At 41.9% G+C, this 20666-nt stretch overlaps 1 protein-coding gene across 1 annotated transcript; it reads left to right on the top strand.

Moving 5' to 3' along the window:
* The first annotated feature begins 1116 nt into the window (after window positions 1-1116).
* On the top strand, window positions 1117-19296 carry fhl3b (four and a half LIM domains 3b). Its single transcript, XM_084378777.1, has 6 exons — window positions 1117-1252; window positions 14202-14381; window positions 15322-15496; window positions 16377-16546; window positions 17002-17188; window positions 18569-19296. The coding sequence occupies exons 2-6, from the start codon at window positions 14226-14228 to the stop codon at window positions 18718-18720; spliced, it is 840 nt and encodes a 279-aa protein (XP_084234903.1). The 5' UTR covers window positions 1117-1252; window positions 14202-14225; the 3' UTR covers window positions 18721-19296.
* The last annotated feature ends 1370 nt before the right edge of the window (window positions 19297-20666 follow it).

Genomic DNA, 20666 nt, shown 5'->3' with positions numbered 1-20666 from the left:
TTGTAAGCTTAATAAATGGTTTATAAATGGTCAAAAAAAGTTTTATAACACGTGAAAAAAGCTGATAAATGCTTTTTAACACAGTAATATTAGTGTAAACAGTTAGTAAACGCTTTATAACATGTCAAAACAGAAGATCTAACACATTCTTTATAATACATTTGTTATAAAGTGTTAATAAATGCTTTATAACATGTAAAAACAGCTATAAGTGCTTTATAAATGTTAATACATGCCTTATAACACATTCAAATGTGTTCATAAATGCTTTACAATACGTAAATACAGTGCTTTATAAATGCTGTATAACACATGTAAGGTTTGTTCATGTGTAGAAACAATTAATAAATGCCTTTTAACATGAGTAAACAGTTGATAAATGCTTTATAACTTACCATAAGGTTTATTTGTGTGTATGAACACTTAATAATTGCTGTACTAAGCATTGTTAGATTTGAATATGTGTATAAACGTTAATAAATGCTTTATAATATGTAAGAACAGTTGATAAGTGCTTTTATAAACAATTAATAAACGCTTCATTATGCATTGTACGTGTGTTCATGTCTATAAACAGCTTTCATAACATGTAAAAACAGTAAGGTGCTTTATAAACATTCACAAATGCTATAAAACTCACTCACAGGTTTGTTTTTAATAATTGCTGCATAAATCACTGAACACATGTGAACTGCTCATAAATGCTTAAAACACATGTAAGGTTAGTTTCTGTGTATAAACAATAATAAATGCTTTAAAACGGTGCTGCACAAATAACTCAAAACACTTTTATTGTTACATCATGTGAGTTTAAAAATGCTACGGTGCACATTAACCAGCTCCTACTGTGAGAATATTACAGGGATTTTCCATTTAAAGAGATAATAGAGCGGTTTCACATCAGCAGCTGGAAGCTCGACGTGCAACGTGTATTTAAAATATTCAATTACATCCAAGAAACACAGAGTCCGTCCACCTTCTGTCAGCCTGAACTCCACACAAGGTGACAGAGAAGCAAGCCGAGGGAGTGGAAACAGAGAGGGGCGGTGTTTGGAGAGGGGCGGCTTGGTTTTTTTACGCACCAGACGCACACACATGCTTCAGTCAGTGGAAAGCCGTCAGCTCTCGGCTCGCAGGAGTGCACGAGGAGGATTTAATTATCTGTCATATTATACAGGAGAGCAGCACGAGAGCACAAACTGCAGAGAGTCTCCTGTGAGCGTCTCCACAGGCTGCTGATGAGCACAGAGAGGTAGGATTACAGCTGAAGTGACTGATGTTTGAGCTTTGTAGTGTGAAAAAGTAGATGATAAGTGAATTTAAAGTGTGTTTTGGTGAGTTTTCATTAGATTTATCTCCTGACGCTCGAGTGTTTGCTGCACTGAGAGCTTGCACAGACCCTCACCTGTGCTCACCTGCTGCAAAACGGCTTTTTTGAATATCTTTTACACGCTTTGAGGCTTTAAAATAAACCACACCACTCTGAAGTTATAGTTAATAATGGTTTTATTAAAGGTTTATAGATGTGTTGAATGCCATTAATGGGAAATCTTGAAAAAAGGTGATGAAATCCTTTTATTTCCAACAACCACAGACCAGATTGTTCATTAGACGCCTTCCTACATTTATACCTGCATCATTACCATATTAAAAAACATGTCTGTGTGGGATTTTTCACAACCTGGCAACCTAAAGTTTGTCCCTAAATTACTTGAAATGCATCAATAAAGTATAAGTGATGACTTGGGCGCATTAGTGGTAACAAATAAAGACTTTATTGGGCTTGTGAAGTTAAAAAAGTCAAATATTTGACCCCCCGACATCCAGGATGGACCAGAGAGGATGTCCTTTCTTCAGAGCGAGGAAATAGTGGCTGTTATTTGGGGGGCCGGGGGCCCGAACGGGCTCCAACGTGAGTAACCGATACTGCGATTAAGAGCTGCAAGTTGGATTTATGAGCAGAAGAACAAGGAGAGCTTTGAGGAAACGATCCCTTTGCTTTAATGTTTCAATCAGGCTTCATGATCTGAAGAATAAAAACTGTAATGTGCTTTTTTATTATTATTAATTTGGAGGCATGTTAACAAGCCGTTCACTCCCGGAGAGTCAGAGTGATGTCATGTCTCCCTTCAGATTGCTAAACGCTCTTCTGGAGACTCAGACCCACTCAGACCCACCACCCCCCTGCTCCTCCGGCACCGCTCATAGTTTCCATCACCGCACACACCACCATCATGTTCCGATCCATTAGGGTGAAATTAGTACATTCAATTGAGACAATCCAGCTCTGGTTGCATTGAAGTAAACGTGTGTGTTTGTGTGCGTTTGCGGGTGCATTTATTGTTTTGTGTCGCACAGAGAGGAATTCCTGACTTTTGTCCCTTTTTTTTAAAAACAGAGGGCGGAAAGAAACATTTTTTTTTCTTCTTCAGAGTTGCAACCGCGTGATTTTGCCACGTTTCGACCACAGTCGCATTCCTTCTGAAATACTTGTGTTGGGCGAAGGTTTGAGTCTGTGTGCACAATCGCTGGAGACGAGCCAGAGACAAATAACACAGTTTAGAGGAAGATGATTTCATTTGGATTGTCAGGGAGCGACTGACGGTCTCATCGCGAGTCAGTCACTGTCTTTTCCATTTCCCATTCCCTGCTGCACAGCCTGGGAAGAGTTTAAGAGGAGCAGGCTGATATTTTAGGGAAGTGCTGTGATTTAGCCGACTAGATGAAACTATCCGAACCACTTTCAACCAAATATGAAGCAGGAGGCAGCAGCCGTTAAGCTAGCTAGCATAAAATTTGGAAACAAGGTGACACAGCTAGCCTGTAGCCGGCTCTGCTCACAGCTAAAGCGCTAATTAATGTGTTATATCTTAGATTTTTCTGTTTGAAGGGATGAAAGAGGAGCTATTTCTCTGCTAGCGACATTTCCAATTAGGCTAGTGAAAGCGTGAAGCTAGAACTAGCTGGCGATTAGCTTAACTTAGCACAATGAAAGCAACGGGAAATGTCTAGCTTGAGTCCAAAAATACGTTTAAAGCCTACAAACAAGTATTCACTATCCTGTATGTTTAATCAGTAACCAGATAAAAGTCTAAAAACAACTTGTGGTGTTAGCGGTGTTAGCTAAAACTAGCTCATTTCTTGGCGGGAGCAGTTAGGCTACTTCTCGTCTCCATCTTAAACCGTAAATCAAAATTTTTTTCATTTCTGTTTTTGTTCGGATTAAAATAAACAAGATATAACACGTTAATCAGTGAGTTTTGGAGGTGTTAGACAGATTTTAGCCATGCTAGCTGTTCCTGCTAGTTTTGAGTCTTTTTGCTATGCTAAGCTAAGCTAAGCTTACTGGCTGATGTTTGCTTTTTTTTTGTAAGTTATGCTATTTTTACCGTACAGACATGAAAGTGGAATCAATTTTCTCATCTAACTCTGGGAAAGAAAACCAATAAGTGTATTTCTTATGTGTTCAACAACAATTTGTGGTGTTGAATGCTAAAACTAGCATGTTTCATGGCGAACAGTATTTTTACATTTCTGCTTTTGTTTGGACTAAACAAACGAGCTACAGGGAGCTTAGAGGTCTTGGTAGACAGATTGTGTTATCGTGGACAGAGCTAGGCTAGCTGTTCCCATCTGTTTTGAGTCTTTATGCTAAGCTAAAGCTGCTGCTGCTGCTAGCTTTTTGGTAACTTATTTTTTCCGTACAGACACGAAAGGGATATAAATCATCTCGTCTGACTCTGGGAAAGAAAGCTAGTGTATTTCCCCAAATGTCAAACCACTTTAGAGAAAGCCCAAATTTGTTTTGAGTAGTTTATAGCCTACAATTTCCGTTTCAGTTTGAAGTAGGCCTAAATGTGCAGGGATTAAATGTGCCTCTGTGGGTCTACTGTTTTTACTTAACTTTGGAGTAAATGTCCATTTTCGCAGGAGTAAAGTGGCACGTCCTGCTGGTGTAACAGTTTAATTTAGACCAACAGTTCAATGACTTGTCAAACGATTCCTGGATCTCTTCAACACGACGATAAAGCTCTGAATCAATAAATCCAGCCGCAAACATGAACCAGAGACAGTCGGCCCAGCAGTCTCTCAGAAAACAAACATTTGTTACCATTAACACCCGGGTCGTGACCTGCCCGATGCCAGCTGGCTGCTGATGGGAAAATATGTTTACTTGTGTATTTGTTTTGGACAGTCGTCGTCAGTATTTCAGATCAGGCCGACTGTTTATTTGTTTCGGTCAGCGTTCGCATCCAAGTGCAACGACGACGCTGCCAAAAGTAACTTCACTAAAGATCCTTAAATTTAAGACACTTGATGACTTGATTATTATGTTATCAATCTAACGTTCTACTTAAATTCATTTGGTAAGCATAAAAAAATGTTTAAAATTCAAATATATTTTTAGCCAGTGCTTCTGCTGATCCGCTCACCATTTTGGGGCAAAATGAAACATCTCAACAACTACTGGATGCGTTGGCGGCTCATTCTTCACACACATTCACGATCCCCAGAGGATGAATCCTGATGATCCCACACTTTTACTTCAAGCACCAAAAAAAGCTCAAATTTAATGTGTCGCCTACATTTTATGATGACTAACGACATCAGCCTTAGTTGTAGGCTACTTTGCATTATACCTGCTAAACATCTGCATGCTAACATTGTCGTGGTGAGCCTGTTAGCATGCTACTTTTAGCATTTAGCTCGAAGTAAAGCCTCACAGAGTTGCTGGCATGGCTGTAGACGTTATGTGTCCAAGTAAGTTTACTGTTGTCACCGGTTTTCAATTACTGAATAGTTTTCTAGGAATTTTCTAGAAAAAAAAATGATGTAATTTGGAACAAATTATAGAAAAAAAAATAAAGACAGTGTTCAGTTCTTACAACTGATGAAATGAAACTGTGTGCCTCCTACACAACAGTTACCTAGTTAGTTAGTTTTGTGTATTATCCTTTTGTAAATTCTTCTTTTGTCTATAGTTAAATTAATACAAACGCAACATTACAAATTTGGACAACAGGCAAGCATTTTATTCAACAAACACGAAGAACAAACTGAGCGTGAAAGTTTCTTCGTGACTTTTTTGACTAAAAACAGTCGACTCTCTTGATACTTGTCTTGACATTTACATTAGTTTCTTCCCAAGGAAATTATGAGGAAATTATAGAGGCATTAAAGGGGCACTGTGTAGTTTTGGAAAAGAAATTCAAACTCAGAATTTTAATGTCTTAAACATTTATAAGGCAATAATACAAACTCAGATATATGTATATGTTCTCTAACTGAATAAGAGGAAAATAAGGTCCCCAGAACATTGTTTGAAGCTAGAAAGGTGGCAGGGTCCGCCAAATGTGAACAAAGTAATGAAACTGTGTTGTCCTTTAAGGTCCGTTTGTTTATTCAGTTTATTCAGATCTTCAAAACTACACAGTGCACCTTTAAATCGAGCATTTTAGAGGTCAGAAGAAGCAAAACTAGAAAGTATTCAAACAGAAATCTGAGAAAAGTTCAAAAGCTTTTCTCATTCGGTGCCTCAGTAATCATCTCGCGACCCCTGGTGGGGCTCCTGACCCCCAAAAGTTGTGAACTACTGCATCTGCTCTGCCGCTGTGTGATGAAGTTTCATCACGGCGGTGACTTGTTTGCTTGTCGTCTGGCTGTTTGTCAGTTTAGTGGAGGTGAAACTGCAGCTGCGGCCCACATTGTTCGACTGGATAAACAAACAGCCATCTGGAGACTCATAAAACAAACCCAGACACGTACTCAGCCTTTAAAAAGGTGTTTGATTCTCTGACGATACGGGCTGTGAGAGTGTTACAGGGTGTGTGTCACTGATATGCAATGATCGTGTTACGGTTAAATTAAAGCTCGCCTTACAAAAACACCCTTCACACTTCATGCTATCTTCTCAATATGTCAGTTTATTTGTCACTCACATTAACACCGGTCATGTTCTGGTTTCTGAACAGATAATAAACGACACCATAAATCACAGCGAAGCCTCGTTGTTGAATAACATTTCAATCTGTGACACTGATTTAACCTAATAAGGACGAACATTTACGCAGATCTGCCAACTCAGTAAACTCAGAATATGGTCATTGTTTGTAAAAAGGGAGAAGCGATTCATCCTGACGAGATCTCTAATCAGCGGCAACAAAACCTACAATGTGTGTTCGTTTTGATTTGTGTGCGTGCAGCTGAAATTGGCCTTGTGATCTGCAGGAAGCCACACCACATTGAGCGTCTTTGTGCTGCGGGATGAAAGGCAGCACAGTCATCTGACGGCCATAAGAGACCCGTCTTGTTTTCTTTCTTTCTTTTTTTTTGTTCTGTAACAGTTTTTGCAACCATGAGGGTGTCACTTTCCCTCCGCGGCTGCAGGGCTCCTCCGTTGTTCGTCCACACGGTGTTATTGTGCCCGCTGTCAATATCCAGGGTTACGCAACCCAGCAGTCGCACAATATGAGGCCTGTTCTGAGCCTTCAGAGGCCCGTTCAGGAACACGTAATCCATTTCATGGGGAGTAAACGGTGAAAGTGGGGTGGTAATTAAAAACCAACTTTGTTTCAAGTGAAGGCACACACAGTTTTGGGTTCTTCAATGAGGGTAGACCAGCGAGGGAGAAGGGACTACATGCCTTAAAATCCACTTTGTTAGCCACTTTTACTGCCCAAACAGGAACCAGGAGGCAATTTGCTTAGCTTAGCTTAGCATGAAGGCTGGACACAAGGGCTAACAGCGAGGCTGGCTCCGTGCAAACACCTCCAAAGATCACTAATTCAAACATTTTGGACAATTTACTCACTTACAGTCTCAATTCTTTCATAGGAGTCAATGTGAAATTGGTGTTTGTGAGCTCAAGCACCAGAGAGAAAATGAAAAAAGTCTTTCTTAAAACAGACATCGAGGTGTTCAGCCCAGATTCAGGTGCCTGTTTCAGAGCGGGAGTGTTAACGTCACCCCCCCAAAAAAGGCCCTGAGTCTGTTTTATAAAGCATGAATTGATATTTTGTGTCCGTGACAGATTTAACACTTACCTACATATTTGTTCTAGCAGATTTTATTACGTGTGACGGCGGTTTTCATCACGGAATAATCTGGTTTGTAAACCTCAGACACAAGTCTAAATTCCTGCGCTGGGAAAATAAACACTAGCACGCAGCAGCACGCAGCAGCAGCAGCGGCAGCGGCGGCGGCTCTCACGGCTCGCAGAGTTCCTGGCTCCGGTCGTAAGAAACTGTCAGGTCGTTGAGGAGTGAAACAACAGCAGCGAGCCATGAAGGGACATGAGACAGGAGGCCCGGTGGCTGATTCCTGGGAGACATGTTGCCATTTGGCCGCTGCTTCAAAGCTCTCCGCGCCAAGTGACTCCGGTAAATCTGTCTCCGGGACAGACGGTGTATCTGCGAGGCATTCAACGTGTCCACTCATCAAGGTGAATTGTGGGTTTAAATAGTTTCAGCAGCCGTGTTACCAGAGAGAGAGTACTTAGACAGGATGGATGACTGTTTGGATTAAGGAGGAGAACAGGGGTGACAAGTATTCCTGGATCTGGACCAAGAGGACACCTGTAGAGTAACGTGAGCGCCTCTCGAACAGGTCGCTGACAACATGAGTCAGTGTTTCTTAGACTATTAATGTCAGACGGGACGGTGTGAAAATGAACAGCTGTTAATGTCAGTCGTGACATTAAACTGAGATGTATGGACGCGAATAATGGCTCCTGGGATTTAAACAAGCTAATGAAAAACTTAATAATGAAATTTAATCACTACTGTAGTTTTAGCACCGACGTAATTCACTTTAAAGATCATGTACCTGACTTCAGGTGGTCTGAATGCAGTTAAATTCTTTGGCTTTTCGGCCAATCAGGCATGTTGAAGCTAAATTTATGATTGGCTGATCAGCAAAGCGAATCAGTGCAGGAGAAGAGCCGCTGTAGTATCCTAAATTTTACCCATTAAGTGCCTCTCATCGCTTTTTTTTTTTAATTTGCCATCAGAGCGAGGAGGATGTGGGTGCATAGGAGACAAAAATACGGTGAATATTATCACCTGGGGCAGGAGAAAAAGGAAGAGTGGCGGTGACGTCACCAGCGTCTTTCTGATAAGTTGAGAGATCTTGGATTTGGGGCCTTAAATGCACTGGAGGCCATGTTTTCTAGGGTCTCTCAATCAAAACAATGAAAACAAGAAGCGTAGTTTGATGACGTTGTGAAGTAGCGTGGGATCATGGGAGTTATTGCCATTGCCGATGAAAATATACTTGACAGATGACTGACTGACTTCCTTCTTCACTTTCTAACAAATCATCTGATGTTTCCTTGGACGTCGTAACGACATGCTACCAAATTAAACGACCTCACCACCCATCTTTGGATTTTATACATTTTTTGATACATTTAGCATCATAACTATCAAAAAATATTAACATAACAAGTTGTTTTTATATATTTTTATCCATATTACATCTTCTCTCCCTCGAGAGTCTTACCATACTGGCCTCTTGTATCGCTGACTATAAAAGTTATAATGGACTGTCCTATAGGAACCATAAAATATTGGGTCCAACAATGATGGAGTTTAATTAGACGCTGTTGTGTTCTGGCACCGGTCCCGCAAGAATTCCCTCCTGGAATTGGATTTGATGGCAGACAAACAGCTGGAGACCACAGACTGTGCTCGCAGATGTTTCGGCTCAGGAAGAGAAACATAAAGCTGAAAACCTGCAGACTATGTCCGGAAGGAAAACCATTGTTCTATCACCGCATTCGCCGCAGACGTTGGATGGACGAGAATAGAAACCCCCGAACCTCTTCAGACGTTTTTTAGGAGGGAAGTTGGGCTGATTTCCACAGCAAATCTGACAGAAAACAGACATAGGATGTGATGTTTCTCGTGTCAGTTTGGGTTTTTCCGCCTTGTTTTGTTGACCCGGCTCGATGCCCTTGAAGAGGAAGCGGTGCCGTTATCTGCAGGGAGGGATGTGCAAGCATGAGGGATGTCCTCAGCGGTCGTGCTAACATGGAGAAGAAGAAGTCTCCAAACAAGCTGTGGAGGAGGAGGAGAGGGAGGAGAGGGAGTTTCAGGACGTGACTGAGAGCAGACTGTGTTTATTCTTTTTTTATGTTTATCCGAAATTGCTGCATCATTGGTTATTCGACACAAAATGTTTGATCGCAGTCAGACGCCAGGAATGTAAACTGCTCTTTTCAAAGACGACTCCTCAACAGGCCAGATGCAGATACTTGGAGGTTACAAAGCGTGAAGAGCTGTACCTGTAAAACTGAAAGCTTTCTGCAGCGCTAAGACCTTCTTCTGACTGTCTCCAGCTTCTTAACAAACCACAGCGACGACAGGAAGAGAAATAAACTAATTGTAAAATAAATGTAAAGGTATTATTTTAAATGCACTTTGAAAAATGAAAATTCAGTCGTCATCTTCTCGCCCTGCACAGCAAAACAGCATTACAGCATTCTCCTAAACAACTGAAGTAGATGGGGACTTGTTTTAAAACGTTAGTGGCGTACGTAAAGTCTACAGAAGCCACGAGTCTCCCAAACTGATTTGAAAAGACCCTTCTCAATCTACTTCACTGTAGCTGCTAAGCTAAAAGCGTTAGCACAAACCCCTTCAGCTGTGCATCGAGGGTGTACATAACGTCTCTGGGATCCCGGACTACTTCCCTTTTCATTTGCATCTCCATTTCCCTGATGTTTGTCTTTCTGCTTGGTCATCTAGCTTCTCCTTTTTTGCCTTTCCATGACACAACAAGGTAAAATGAGGTCAAACAATGCAAATTACCCATCAATACCTGCCATGTGCGACGCTGTTTTGTTCCATCCTCCACCCGGCTGGTCATATCATGCCTGCCTGATGTTGTCGATCCGCTCAGATTCGTTTATTTTATCATTTATTTCTTGATTTTGGTGCGATCTGTGGTTGAGTCGGCTACGTAGTTAAATCATTTCATTATTTTCCTGTTTAAAGCGTGTTTATTGTTAATATTTCGATCATCTCCGGCAAAATTAGACATGGGATGTAGCAAACTCTGTGATCGGTCAGAGTCCAGTAACGACCTAAAGTGTGACAGAAAGGTCTAAAAGGAGTGGCTGGATGTGAATCTATTCCCTCGATCTCTCAGGGAGGCTGAACGTTTTCTCAGCTGCACTTTGTTGAACCCACCTCCTCTTTTCTGACATTGTAGAAACATGTCAAAGCCACTCTGTGCCCAAAATAGGGTGGAAAAAATTATAAACAATGACCGTTTCCAAGTGAAATACTTCAGTGTCTGCCTTTGTAAATGTTCCAGACGTTGTGATCCTGAGCATGAACATACAGCAAACTCTGGAGTCTTATCCACGATCTTCATCCACTCTGTGTATATCTCTGTGAGCCCCGGCCTGCTTTGTCTTAACTGTTCAGCAGGAGGGTATTTTAACCTCCCACTCTTCATTTCCTCGCTCATTTCCCTTCGCTGCTGCAGAACATGGGGTCACATAGCCTGCTAATGCCTCGCTGTGCTCACTCATAATGGCCTGGATGATGTTATTGTCTGTGTGCCCCGGCTTTATTTCCACCTGTTCTTCCTCTGCTCATCAAACTATTAATCACATCGTTTATTTAGAATAAGGCTCTTGAGATGCATCAGGTCGTTTTTTAAGAGGCTGCTGATGAGTCAGTACATTTAAACAACTACTGGCTGTCGACAGATCTGGAATAAACCCAACACGATACTCAAACTTAAATCTGGTGTACCAGACTTTCATTGTATGTTGGCAGTTGGGTTAGGTTGAGGAAAACATTGTGGTTTGAGTTTAAATAACGTTACATATGCAACTTCAGTCACATTATGTAACCTGCGTTGGTAATAAATCACAAACAGTAATCTCCTCCTCCCTATGTGGACTTTATACAATGTAACCTGACTTCCTCCTTTGCTGCTGTAATAATTACTATGGCCACTAGAGGTCCCCCGTCTAAGAAACATATATATGGGAAGTAATCAGATGCTTTCACGGTGGAGGTTTCAACAGCATTGCAATGACTATATTTACTTCAACTTTCTTCTCAAAATTAGGCTTTCGACAATATAAGCAGTATAATATAATATAAGTTAATATATTACAAAAACGAATAAAAACAATTAACAAAATAAAAGAAGACAAAAGTGAATCATAAAAAAGGGAGAGGGTACAAGCAAAACAGGCCGTCCTCATCAGAAAAGCGACCATATAGTTCGACTGTGAAAGCAGCTCATTACGACACATATTTGTGTTTCTTGTTAGGCGGCGCCCTCTAGTGGCTGTAGTAATTATTAAGACTGTAAAGGAGGAAGTCAGCGGAGCAGTAAAAGAGTGAGAAAGTCGACAGAGGTAGGAGATTGGGGATGGATGGACTGGTCGAGTGAACAGGTCAGCTGCTTGGGTCCAGTATGAAGGTCATGTAGGTTTATTTTGACCCAATCCTCAATGTTTTCCTAAACCTAACCAAGCTGAGAACATCCGAAAAAAAAATCTGTTTCTGGTACGCTGCGACAGTCACGTTGCAGCGGTGATATTTGTCATTTTGAATCGTCAGATCAGACTTCATCAAGTAATTCGAAAGAGGCGATGTCTGTCATCAGTTTAACCATCAGTCAAAAACAGGCCTGTCTGACTCGTTCAATGACTGAAGCACCAATAAACAATGATTATATTTCAGTAAATAAACACTGAGATTGTGTCATATGTTGTTGTCATATAAACAAACTTTATAAATGTACATCTTATGACAAAACCATGTCTGAGTCTTGTTATTTAGCACCCTGTTGTTTTCTCATTCTCATGTCTTGCTTGCTGACGTGCAGCTTTCGATTACACGCTACAACTTCAGCTAAAACAACCAAAACCAAATCTATCCCAAGACTCGCTGGGTCACTGATGAGCTAAGACATAAATATTCATCTTCACGGTCGATATGATAACAGATGACAAAGTTACGCTTTGAATTAATATGGAACTAATTTAGAGAGAGCAAACCCAATTTCCCCAGTGGGATTGTGTTTAGTGTCATGCAGCCAGCCAAGACATAAAAAGCTCCGTAACGAGGCAACTGAGATTTGAAAGATTAAAAGTTTTTTTTATGAGAAAGTACAAAAGTTGCCCTTTCAGAGGAAATCCTGCTGATTTAAGTGTCCTGGGAGATGTTGTTTCTGTTGTTCTCTGAAACAAAAGGCCAGTCTTGTTTGATAAAATACAAGTAAAACCTGTAAACTGCTTGATGTTTGGACTAAAGGTGACTTTGGGAGAGGCTTATGTAATATTCTGAAACAGATATAATCATCCCTGTGAAACGTTCACAGCTGTCGTAGGAATAAAAAAGAAAAAACTTTAGCAATAAAACATCTTGATGTCAGTCACTGATAACAAGGGAAAGTTATGCCTTTAAGAGAAAGCTGCGCACAAAAGGAAGAAACTCGAGCCAAACACAGATGAAAAGCCCCCGAGAGCCTTTGAAACAGAGAACAGTGTTCACTTCAGCTCCCAACAATTAATATTGTTTCGTTGTTCTTTCTCAATGCCAAACCGCCGCGGGGGGTTCGGTACAAGAATGAGGAGGAGGGGAGGGACGAGCTTTCACTTATTAGTGAGCGATGATGAAACAGGAGAAGCAGTTACATCAACGGGACTATAACTCTCGAGTCAAAGTGTTCACTCAGCCCTTTCTCTGCTGCCAGGGAAAACTTTCTGGATGAGAAACATTTTGAACAATATTTAACCGTCAACTGCAGCCCGACAGTCTTTAAGTCAACAGTCTCCGTTTCTTACATGTTGAAAGTTATTCTAAGGACTGTAAATTATTCTGTGGGGCAGTTTCACCAACAACCTCGTCCTCCTCTCAGATCAAACATCCACGTTTCCTCTTTTACCTGTAGTGCGATTTATCCATCTGGATTGTTTTGGTGTGAGTGGCCGAGCTGTAGCGATGTCGGCGTTTTCTGGACTATAATCGAACTGGATGGTACTCGACTTTGTCTCAAGTCTCTTTCCACCAAATTACACCTGCTAACTGTATCAACGCACAGTGTACTCAGATACGCAGAGAGGAGCTCCTAAGCCCGCCCTAGAGCCTACAACAGCCAATGAGTGATCATATAGACCAGTGATGCACTTCTTTCTCCTCGCTCCTGATTCACTTACACGCCAGCCTTCGGATGATTGATGCATCATGTAGCCAATGAGATTTCAAACCCAGTAATATATAGTTTATTACCGTTTTTAAAGCCATAAACTTTAGAAATTATTGAAGTTTATGTAGTTGAATGCCTGTTGCTCTTTGAAGAGGCTGTTTTTCCACCTAATCACTTGTTTTTGACTATTTTAAATGCACAAAGTTATTGTAAATAAGGAAATAAGGAACTATAAGGAGTTTTTGCTCCTGTAACTGAATATGATGTGGACCCACTGTGTTCTCCAGCTAATAGGGGCAGTTGCAGGTCATCTGTTACAACATTTTTGCATGAAAATATTTAAGCAAAAAAAATAATAATAATAATTCAGTGTGTTCAAACTCCTCCTTCAAGAGCTTCTGACAGCTTGTGGGGAAAAAAATCAGCTTAGAAAGCTTTGAAAAGCGCCCAAACCAATGCCTGCTTTGAATTTACTTTGGGCAAGACTTGGGACGAGCGTTTTAGGATGATTCTACATAAATTTCCAGGAATCAGGTTGTTTGTCTTAACTCACAAAGCCCTCCATAACCAGCTCCTCTTCGCTGTCACACTTTCTCCCACGACCTCCGTTCCTCTGACGACAAACCTCCTGTTCCCACTCTCCAGGAATAAGCAGTGAACCTGGACTGTATTTGAAACTCCCAAACACATCCGTGCCTGGAAGGATCTGTGTTCAAGAAGTTCCTCTGAACTCTTTTTACAGCTTTTAATGTTTGATTGGAGGTCCGGTACTCTGTGTTTTCAGTGTGTTTTTTAGTTGTAACGTATCCTGTAAAGTGTCCTAAAATGTTTTTTTGTCCTCCCATTTTTGTCTCTCTGTTGGTCTTTATTTCCCAGCTGTATATCTACAACTTGTCAGCCTCCCTTCATCCTGCTTTCTCTCCCCGTCTTGCTAATCTCCCTCCTCCTCCTCCTCCTCCTTCCTGCGTTGTCTTCATGCTGATAGCGAACGCTAAACGGTGCCTGTGAATCCTCTGTTTTTGCAGGAGGGTCGGCCAGAGGAAGACATCATGAGTGACCAGTTCGACTGCAAAAACTGCAAGGAGTCCCTGAGCGGACGCAAATACATCCAGGTGGAGGAAAAGCCTCACTGCATCCCCTGCTACGACCGCCTGTACGCCAACACCTGCCAGGAATGTAAAGAAATCATCGGTCATAATGCCAAGGTGAGCTCGACTCGTACGGGAGGAGCTCCTTTTTACAAAACCAGCTGGAATTCCTGGAAAACATAACTCCGCTTAAGGAACATCTAATTATCTGTAATCTAAGTTTCCTAAAAGCTGTAGTTAGTTAAAAATTAAAAACACTGTAGTGAAGGAAACACCCACAGACGCAGTGAGTTATGGACTCCCTGTGAGGGACCGGCTGTAAATTACGCTCCTGCTTGCTTTGGCCGTCCCTCCTCCGCACAAGACATAACAACATCCATCCTTCATCCTTCTCAGCCCCTCGGTTTACTTGTTTCTTTTGCCGTGAAACCCCACGCCTCAAATGTAAGTTTTTCACCCCACCGTTTCAATGGAGCCATTTATCACAGAGCTCGCCTGAACTGCAGATGAACTGGAACACAAGCAGCTGTTCGAAAAGAAAACGCAAAGTGGGTTATTCTGATTTATTGAGAAAATAACGATGAAGGAAAGGGGATGCACAAAACAAGCAGGGTGTCGTGGCGAGTAGGAAACTTTGAGTTTAGACCCTCCGTGTCGCCAAACATCCAAAACTCTTAAGTGTCCCTGTGCAGGAAACTGAATCCTGTGGTCGACCGTGACCTCTGACCTCCGAGCAGATGGGGGGGCTGAAAATAGAGAAACTCCCTGCGAGGAACGATAACATCAAGTGTTTTTATTAACTTATCGTTCGGGGAGTTCCTGTATTATTCACTGTTACAGGATAAAGGTGGCATTATTTGATATTTTTCTTAATATCACACATCTCAAATGAACAAGTCGAGCATTTTAGCTGAGCTTTGAGACATGCACAAGCACAGCGTAGCCATGGTTTTTGGTTATGTTTCTATTAAATACCTTGTCAGTTGTTATCACAGCACCATTTTTTAAGCGTGACTGCTTTCACAACGCTCACTCTGACCCTCTCCTCTTCCTCCAGGAGCTCTTCTACGAGAACAGACATTACCACTCGCACTGTTTTCGCTGTTTCCGCTGCGACCGCTCTCTGGCGGACGAGCCCTTCACCAGCCAGGGCGACGCTCTGGTGTGCAGCGACTGCTACTGCAACGAGTTCTCCTCCAAGTGCGCCGCCTGCGACAAGATAGTCATGCCAGGTAGACGACAACTTTTGTTTTTTTTTTACCCTCCAACACCGAGTTCACGGAGCTCCTCGAGGACAAATTCTTGAGCAATCACTGAAAAAGTTCACACCCTGTCCTTTGCAGGGATAAAGACGCTAATGAGGTTTTGTGAACCGGGGTGTGACAGCTTAGATGTGACAGAATGATTGTTTCCTTGCTCTGCTGAAAATATCTCCCAGCAGGGCTTTCAAGCTCTGGGGCGCTGTGACATCACGAGAGCAGCAGCGGTGTCGGATGACTGAAAATTACCCGGGCCTGTGGGTAGTGTGGGATACTATAACTCACCAGTTCTTTTCTGAACCGAGCAGTCGCTTCTCTTCAGTTTCTGTTCGGCCTTTAAACGCAGCTCCTCCGTCCCAGAGTTCAAGTTCAAAACACCGGCATGCCTCCGGGCTGCATTTCAGGCCCCAGAAGTCGTAAAAAACAAGAACAGTGATTAAAGGATCTGATGTCCGATTCACAAGCATAACTGGCTCCTAGATTTTATAAACCTCTGAAGTGAAGCGTGTGTTTCTGAGAAGACATTTTTTTTTTGTAGGATGCTGTGCAGCCATGTGTACGTCAGCTGGAGCGTTGCTTTGTTGCGGCTTGTCAGATTGTTTAGATGCAAGATAAGCTGACGTAATTGTATACTCCAGCAGGGCTGTGTAAGAACAGGTTGAGCTGGCGGACTGAATCATCACTTTTCGGTCTTCTCGGTGTGCGTGTGAACGCTATCAGATTTCTTTGCGGCTTGTAGTTACAGCACAGTAGGGCAGAGATCAAAGGAAGTGACTCACGGCTCTTTAAATGTCAGAGAAGATGTCAACAAACAAACAATCAAACATTTCTCTCTTTTCTTCTTCTCTGGCAGGGTCGAAGATGTTGGAGTACGACAGCGCCGCGTGGCACGAGGACTGTTTTACTTGTCACGGCTGTGAGAAGCCGATCGGTGCCGAGGCCTTCATCCCCGACAAAAACAACTACTACTGTGTGCCGTGCTACGAGGGCAGGGTCGCTCCTCAGTGCAGCCACTGCAAAAAGGTGAACCAGGCCTCACACACAGCACGAGGGTCTGCGACCGACAGTTACTCTCGATATTTTGACGACTACTCCAGTGGATCATTTAGTTGATGAAATGTCAAGTTAAGCGTTATCATCCACGATAAAAGCAGTTAAAAAATAGAGAAAGAAAAGCAAATCGAAGAATGTGCAAGGACAGGACATCATTTGTTACAGTGGAGCCCAGTAGAAAATATAAAAAATAAACATAAATCAAAACATATTCGATAAAATAAAATGGCACTCAGTAGATAGCACAGACATACATGTCATGTTAACACCATTTAACATGTTATTTTAACATCCAGGAGTCAGATTATAGGATAAAAATAGTAGAAAATCTGAAAGTCAACAGAAAAAGCCATGCCGTCAGTAGTAAAAACCAGGCATTACACAAAATGTAACCGCTTATATGTGTTTGTATTTGCGTCCTGCAGGCTCTGACTAAAGGAGGAGTGACCTACAAGGACGAGGTGTGGCACAAGGAGTGTTTTGTCTGCACGGGCTGCAAAGCTCCTCTGGCTGGTCAACCCTTCACCTCGCAGGGAGACAGTCCGTACTGCGTCAAGTGTTTCAGCAGCCTGTACGCCAAGAAGTGTGCCGGCTGCAACACGGCCATCACAGGTCAGTGACGTGTACAGTAAAGCCCTGGTTCAGTCTTGTATGGGATTATCTGTTGTTTATCGTCTCCCATTGATTCCTGTCGTTCTTGTCTATCTACTATCAGTGAAATGCCAAAACAATTATCTCCAACAGACTAGGTGTCGGCAGTCAGTTGACTCCGGTTTTTTAAATCTTGGCCCTGATCCTTCCTGTGGGATTTGCATATATCCTGTGTTGTGTAGTTTGCTCCTATTGTCAAAAGAAATCCCTTCACAATAAAAGCCACGCATAGTTGGGTTTTGCCAGTTAACTGCTTTGAATGTGAACAAGCATTTTTTAACTTTAACCTGATTTTTTGGCCACTTGGGGGCAGCGGAAAAATTGTTATATCAGTGACTTTGTCTGCAAACAGTTGCTCATGTCCTCATCCAAGAGTCATGTTTGTGTCCATCTTTTAAATGAAAATCCAATATTTACGCTCTTTTAGCTCTGTTTTTGGTCTCCACCACTTCCTGAGCTCCGGCTCCTTAGCTGTTAAATGCTCCACTTTCTTCCAGCAGCGTTACAGCCGGAACAAAACACACAGTCGCCTCCAAACAATACCACAATTGACCAAAACTATGAGAGTCTGGAGGCCGAAATGGAAAAAAAAAAAAAGACAAGGGAAGTCTGGGGCCAGCCACAACCAGAACTTCCCTTTCTAAACTAAGAAAAGACACATAAACAAAATTAACAAACAAAGCCTCCAAAAACAGAACCACCAGACCACCATTTTCAAAAGAAAAGAAAACACCAACTGAGGAAAAAGGACAGAAATACACTAAAATGGTCAGAAATGCTTGGTCTGTGGGAGAGAGCAAAAAGCTGGACGGCTAAAAAATTTGCTTAAATTTGCTATTAAACTGCTGATTCAGGTCATAATTCTCTGCTGGTTCATCAGCGAGCGATCCCTTTCACACAAAGACGTTTAATTTAATACATTGTCATCATGAAAACATGAATTATTGCCGTTCTGACGACAGTGTGTAGCTCCAACCTGGCAACACAAATGACAACCATCCTGAGAGAGTTTGCTCAGGGTTGAAAAAACAAACACTTCATTTTAAAAGATGCTGAAAACAGATAAAAACTTCCTTATCTGAAGCTGTTTTTTTAAGAAACTTCACAGTTCAATGAGATTTTGAATTAAATGCTTTTTTTCACCACAGCTACGAACATGAATACCAGCAGGTCGACGGAGCTGGCAGTGTTTTCTTTTAGTTTCTGCCAGCTGCTGATGTTATCTTGACTTCATTTATGTCATTTCCGCAGTGTTTTTAAGGCCGTTATTAACTTTTATTTTCCGCCTCTAGTAAAACATTCCTTCGTTAGTTGCTCATGTGTTGTGTTTGTGTCTCTCAGGGTTTGGAGATGGGAAGTACGTCTCTTTTGAGGAGCGGCAGTGGCACCAGCCGTGCTTCAAGTGTTCGCGCTGCTCCGTGTCGCTGGTGGGCTCCGGCTTCTTCCCCGACCGCGACCAGATCCTGTGTACAGACTGCAACAACGACGACTGACCGCCAACTGACTGACTACACCTGCAAACATCAAAACACTGCTGACCGACACCAGCAGACAAACTCCTAAAAAAAAACCTCAGCCTCGCACATGAACACTGCAGCATGAACTAACTCACTCACGGTGTAAAAGCTGAAACAAAGCTCAGTATTTACAGCTCAAAACTCTCGTCAGCTTTCGGCACGTTGAAATGTTTGTATAAATCCGGCAGGAGTGTCTCGTTTTGTGTGTGTACGACTTTGTTTTTTCTTTATTTTTTATGTTTTGCACATCAAAGAAACATGTAAAACTTTAAATTAAACTGTTTAAAACCATTTCACAACACTTTGCTTTCATGACTGCTAGATAGAACCAAAATTTGAATGTTATGACCTCTGCTAAGGCAAACATATTTATACTTTATATACTTTAAAAAGCTTCCACTTTATAGTAAGCGTCTTCCTCCACTGCTCGTCTTATACTGTATGAACTTTATTTGCTGAAAATTAACTGTTGGAAAAATGTATATTTTGTTTTCTTTTCAGCTTAAAACAGTCTTTACTCGTATACATGCAATAAAAATGTCCTAAAACAAAGAGTTGTGTGTAAATTAATTAACAAATTGCGTATTTGTCTACTGAACATTTCAACACACTTGAAATATACAGGAGGTGTCAGTTAGCCTGTGCTGTTCTTCTGTCTGTTTTAATGTTTTTCTTCTTATGAATTACACTGTAAGCCATCAATAATGTCGAGATGGTCGCTAGAAATGTTTCGCCAGCAAAAAAACACTGTTTTCCGGTGGTATGGTCCGTTTTTCCACCGATGACTTTTCAGCGCAATACGTGGAGTTGTACTGCTTTTTCCATTAATTACATTTGGCCGGTTGTGCACGCAGTACCACTCCACAAGACTAACACATTTCAGCACCTGAAGCTGACAGAGTTACTGTAGTTTTGCAGTTATTTGGTCAAAGTACTGGACACCTCAAAAATAGTGAGGGGGTCACCAAAGGTATTACAGTTCCTCCTGAAGGAAACATGACAATCCATTATGGTGCTGTACTGGCAGTAAAATGCTTACAAACCAGCCCTAACCCACATAAAAATATAAACAAAAAATATATATGTATTTACAGGAAATGCCAAAAACTTGGACAATAATCAAAAGACACCTCTTCAGGGGATAATGAAACTGAAAACTGCAACCTCTCAAGTCCCCAATGAAATAAAAGGGGGAAACTAAAGATGTATAGGGGGTTTAGGTTGGTTGAAGGGTGACTATCACACAATTTCCCTCAACTAGAGACATTTGGGCAGCAAAGAAATCTCAGTGGGGCCTAAACTGACCAGAGTTTCTGGTTCACAATCAAGGGGATTGGGTCTGCAGACAGAATCAGAACAGGAACGAGTCCGACCTGGGTGCCTTTCCCCCACTTCTCCTAAGCCTTCACAATAAGGGCGTCGCCACACCCTGATCGGCTGGGAGGGGAATGCCCCGAGCTGCTGTCATTCATTAATCAGGAGCCGGTCTCCCCACCCTGCGCACAGGTGATCTGCATCCACTGCAATCACTCCAGCGGGGTTTTGAAATGCAGCCAAAATAAAAAAGATAGCACGTACTACACAACAGGGACTGCTACAACTCAGCAGTTGTCGAGATTTTTCACGCGTAACTAATTATACTCCAATTCTGTTGATAGATCCCCGTAAACCAGATGCACTGCACCTTTAAAAAGGAGCAAAAGCAGGGATGGTTTTCTGTGGGTACTACCATAAACTTTCCCTTACTGTTACTTCAGTAATCTACGTAAATATTTACAGTTCACAACCTCTGTGCTGATCTGCACTGATTGTGTTTATATGGAGGCCATGCCAGGCTAGTGTCCATGTCAGGAGGAGGGATCAGGGAAACCAGCTGAGACGATCGACTCCATAAAAGTGATTTTGGCGTATGGTATGTTTGT

This window comes from Pagrus pagrus, assembly GCF_965226575.1.
Source record: "Pagrus pagrus genome assembly, chromosome: 17".
Lineage (NCBI taxonomy): Eukaryota > Metazoa > Chordata > Actinopteri > Spariformes > Sparidae > Pagrus > Pagrus pagrus.
This window is presented reverse-complemented; position numbering and strand designations above follow the sequence as displayed.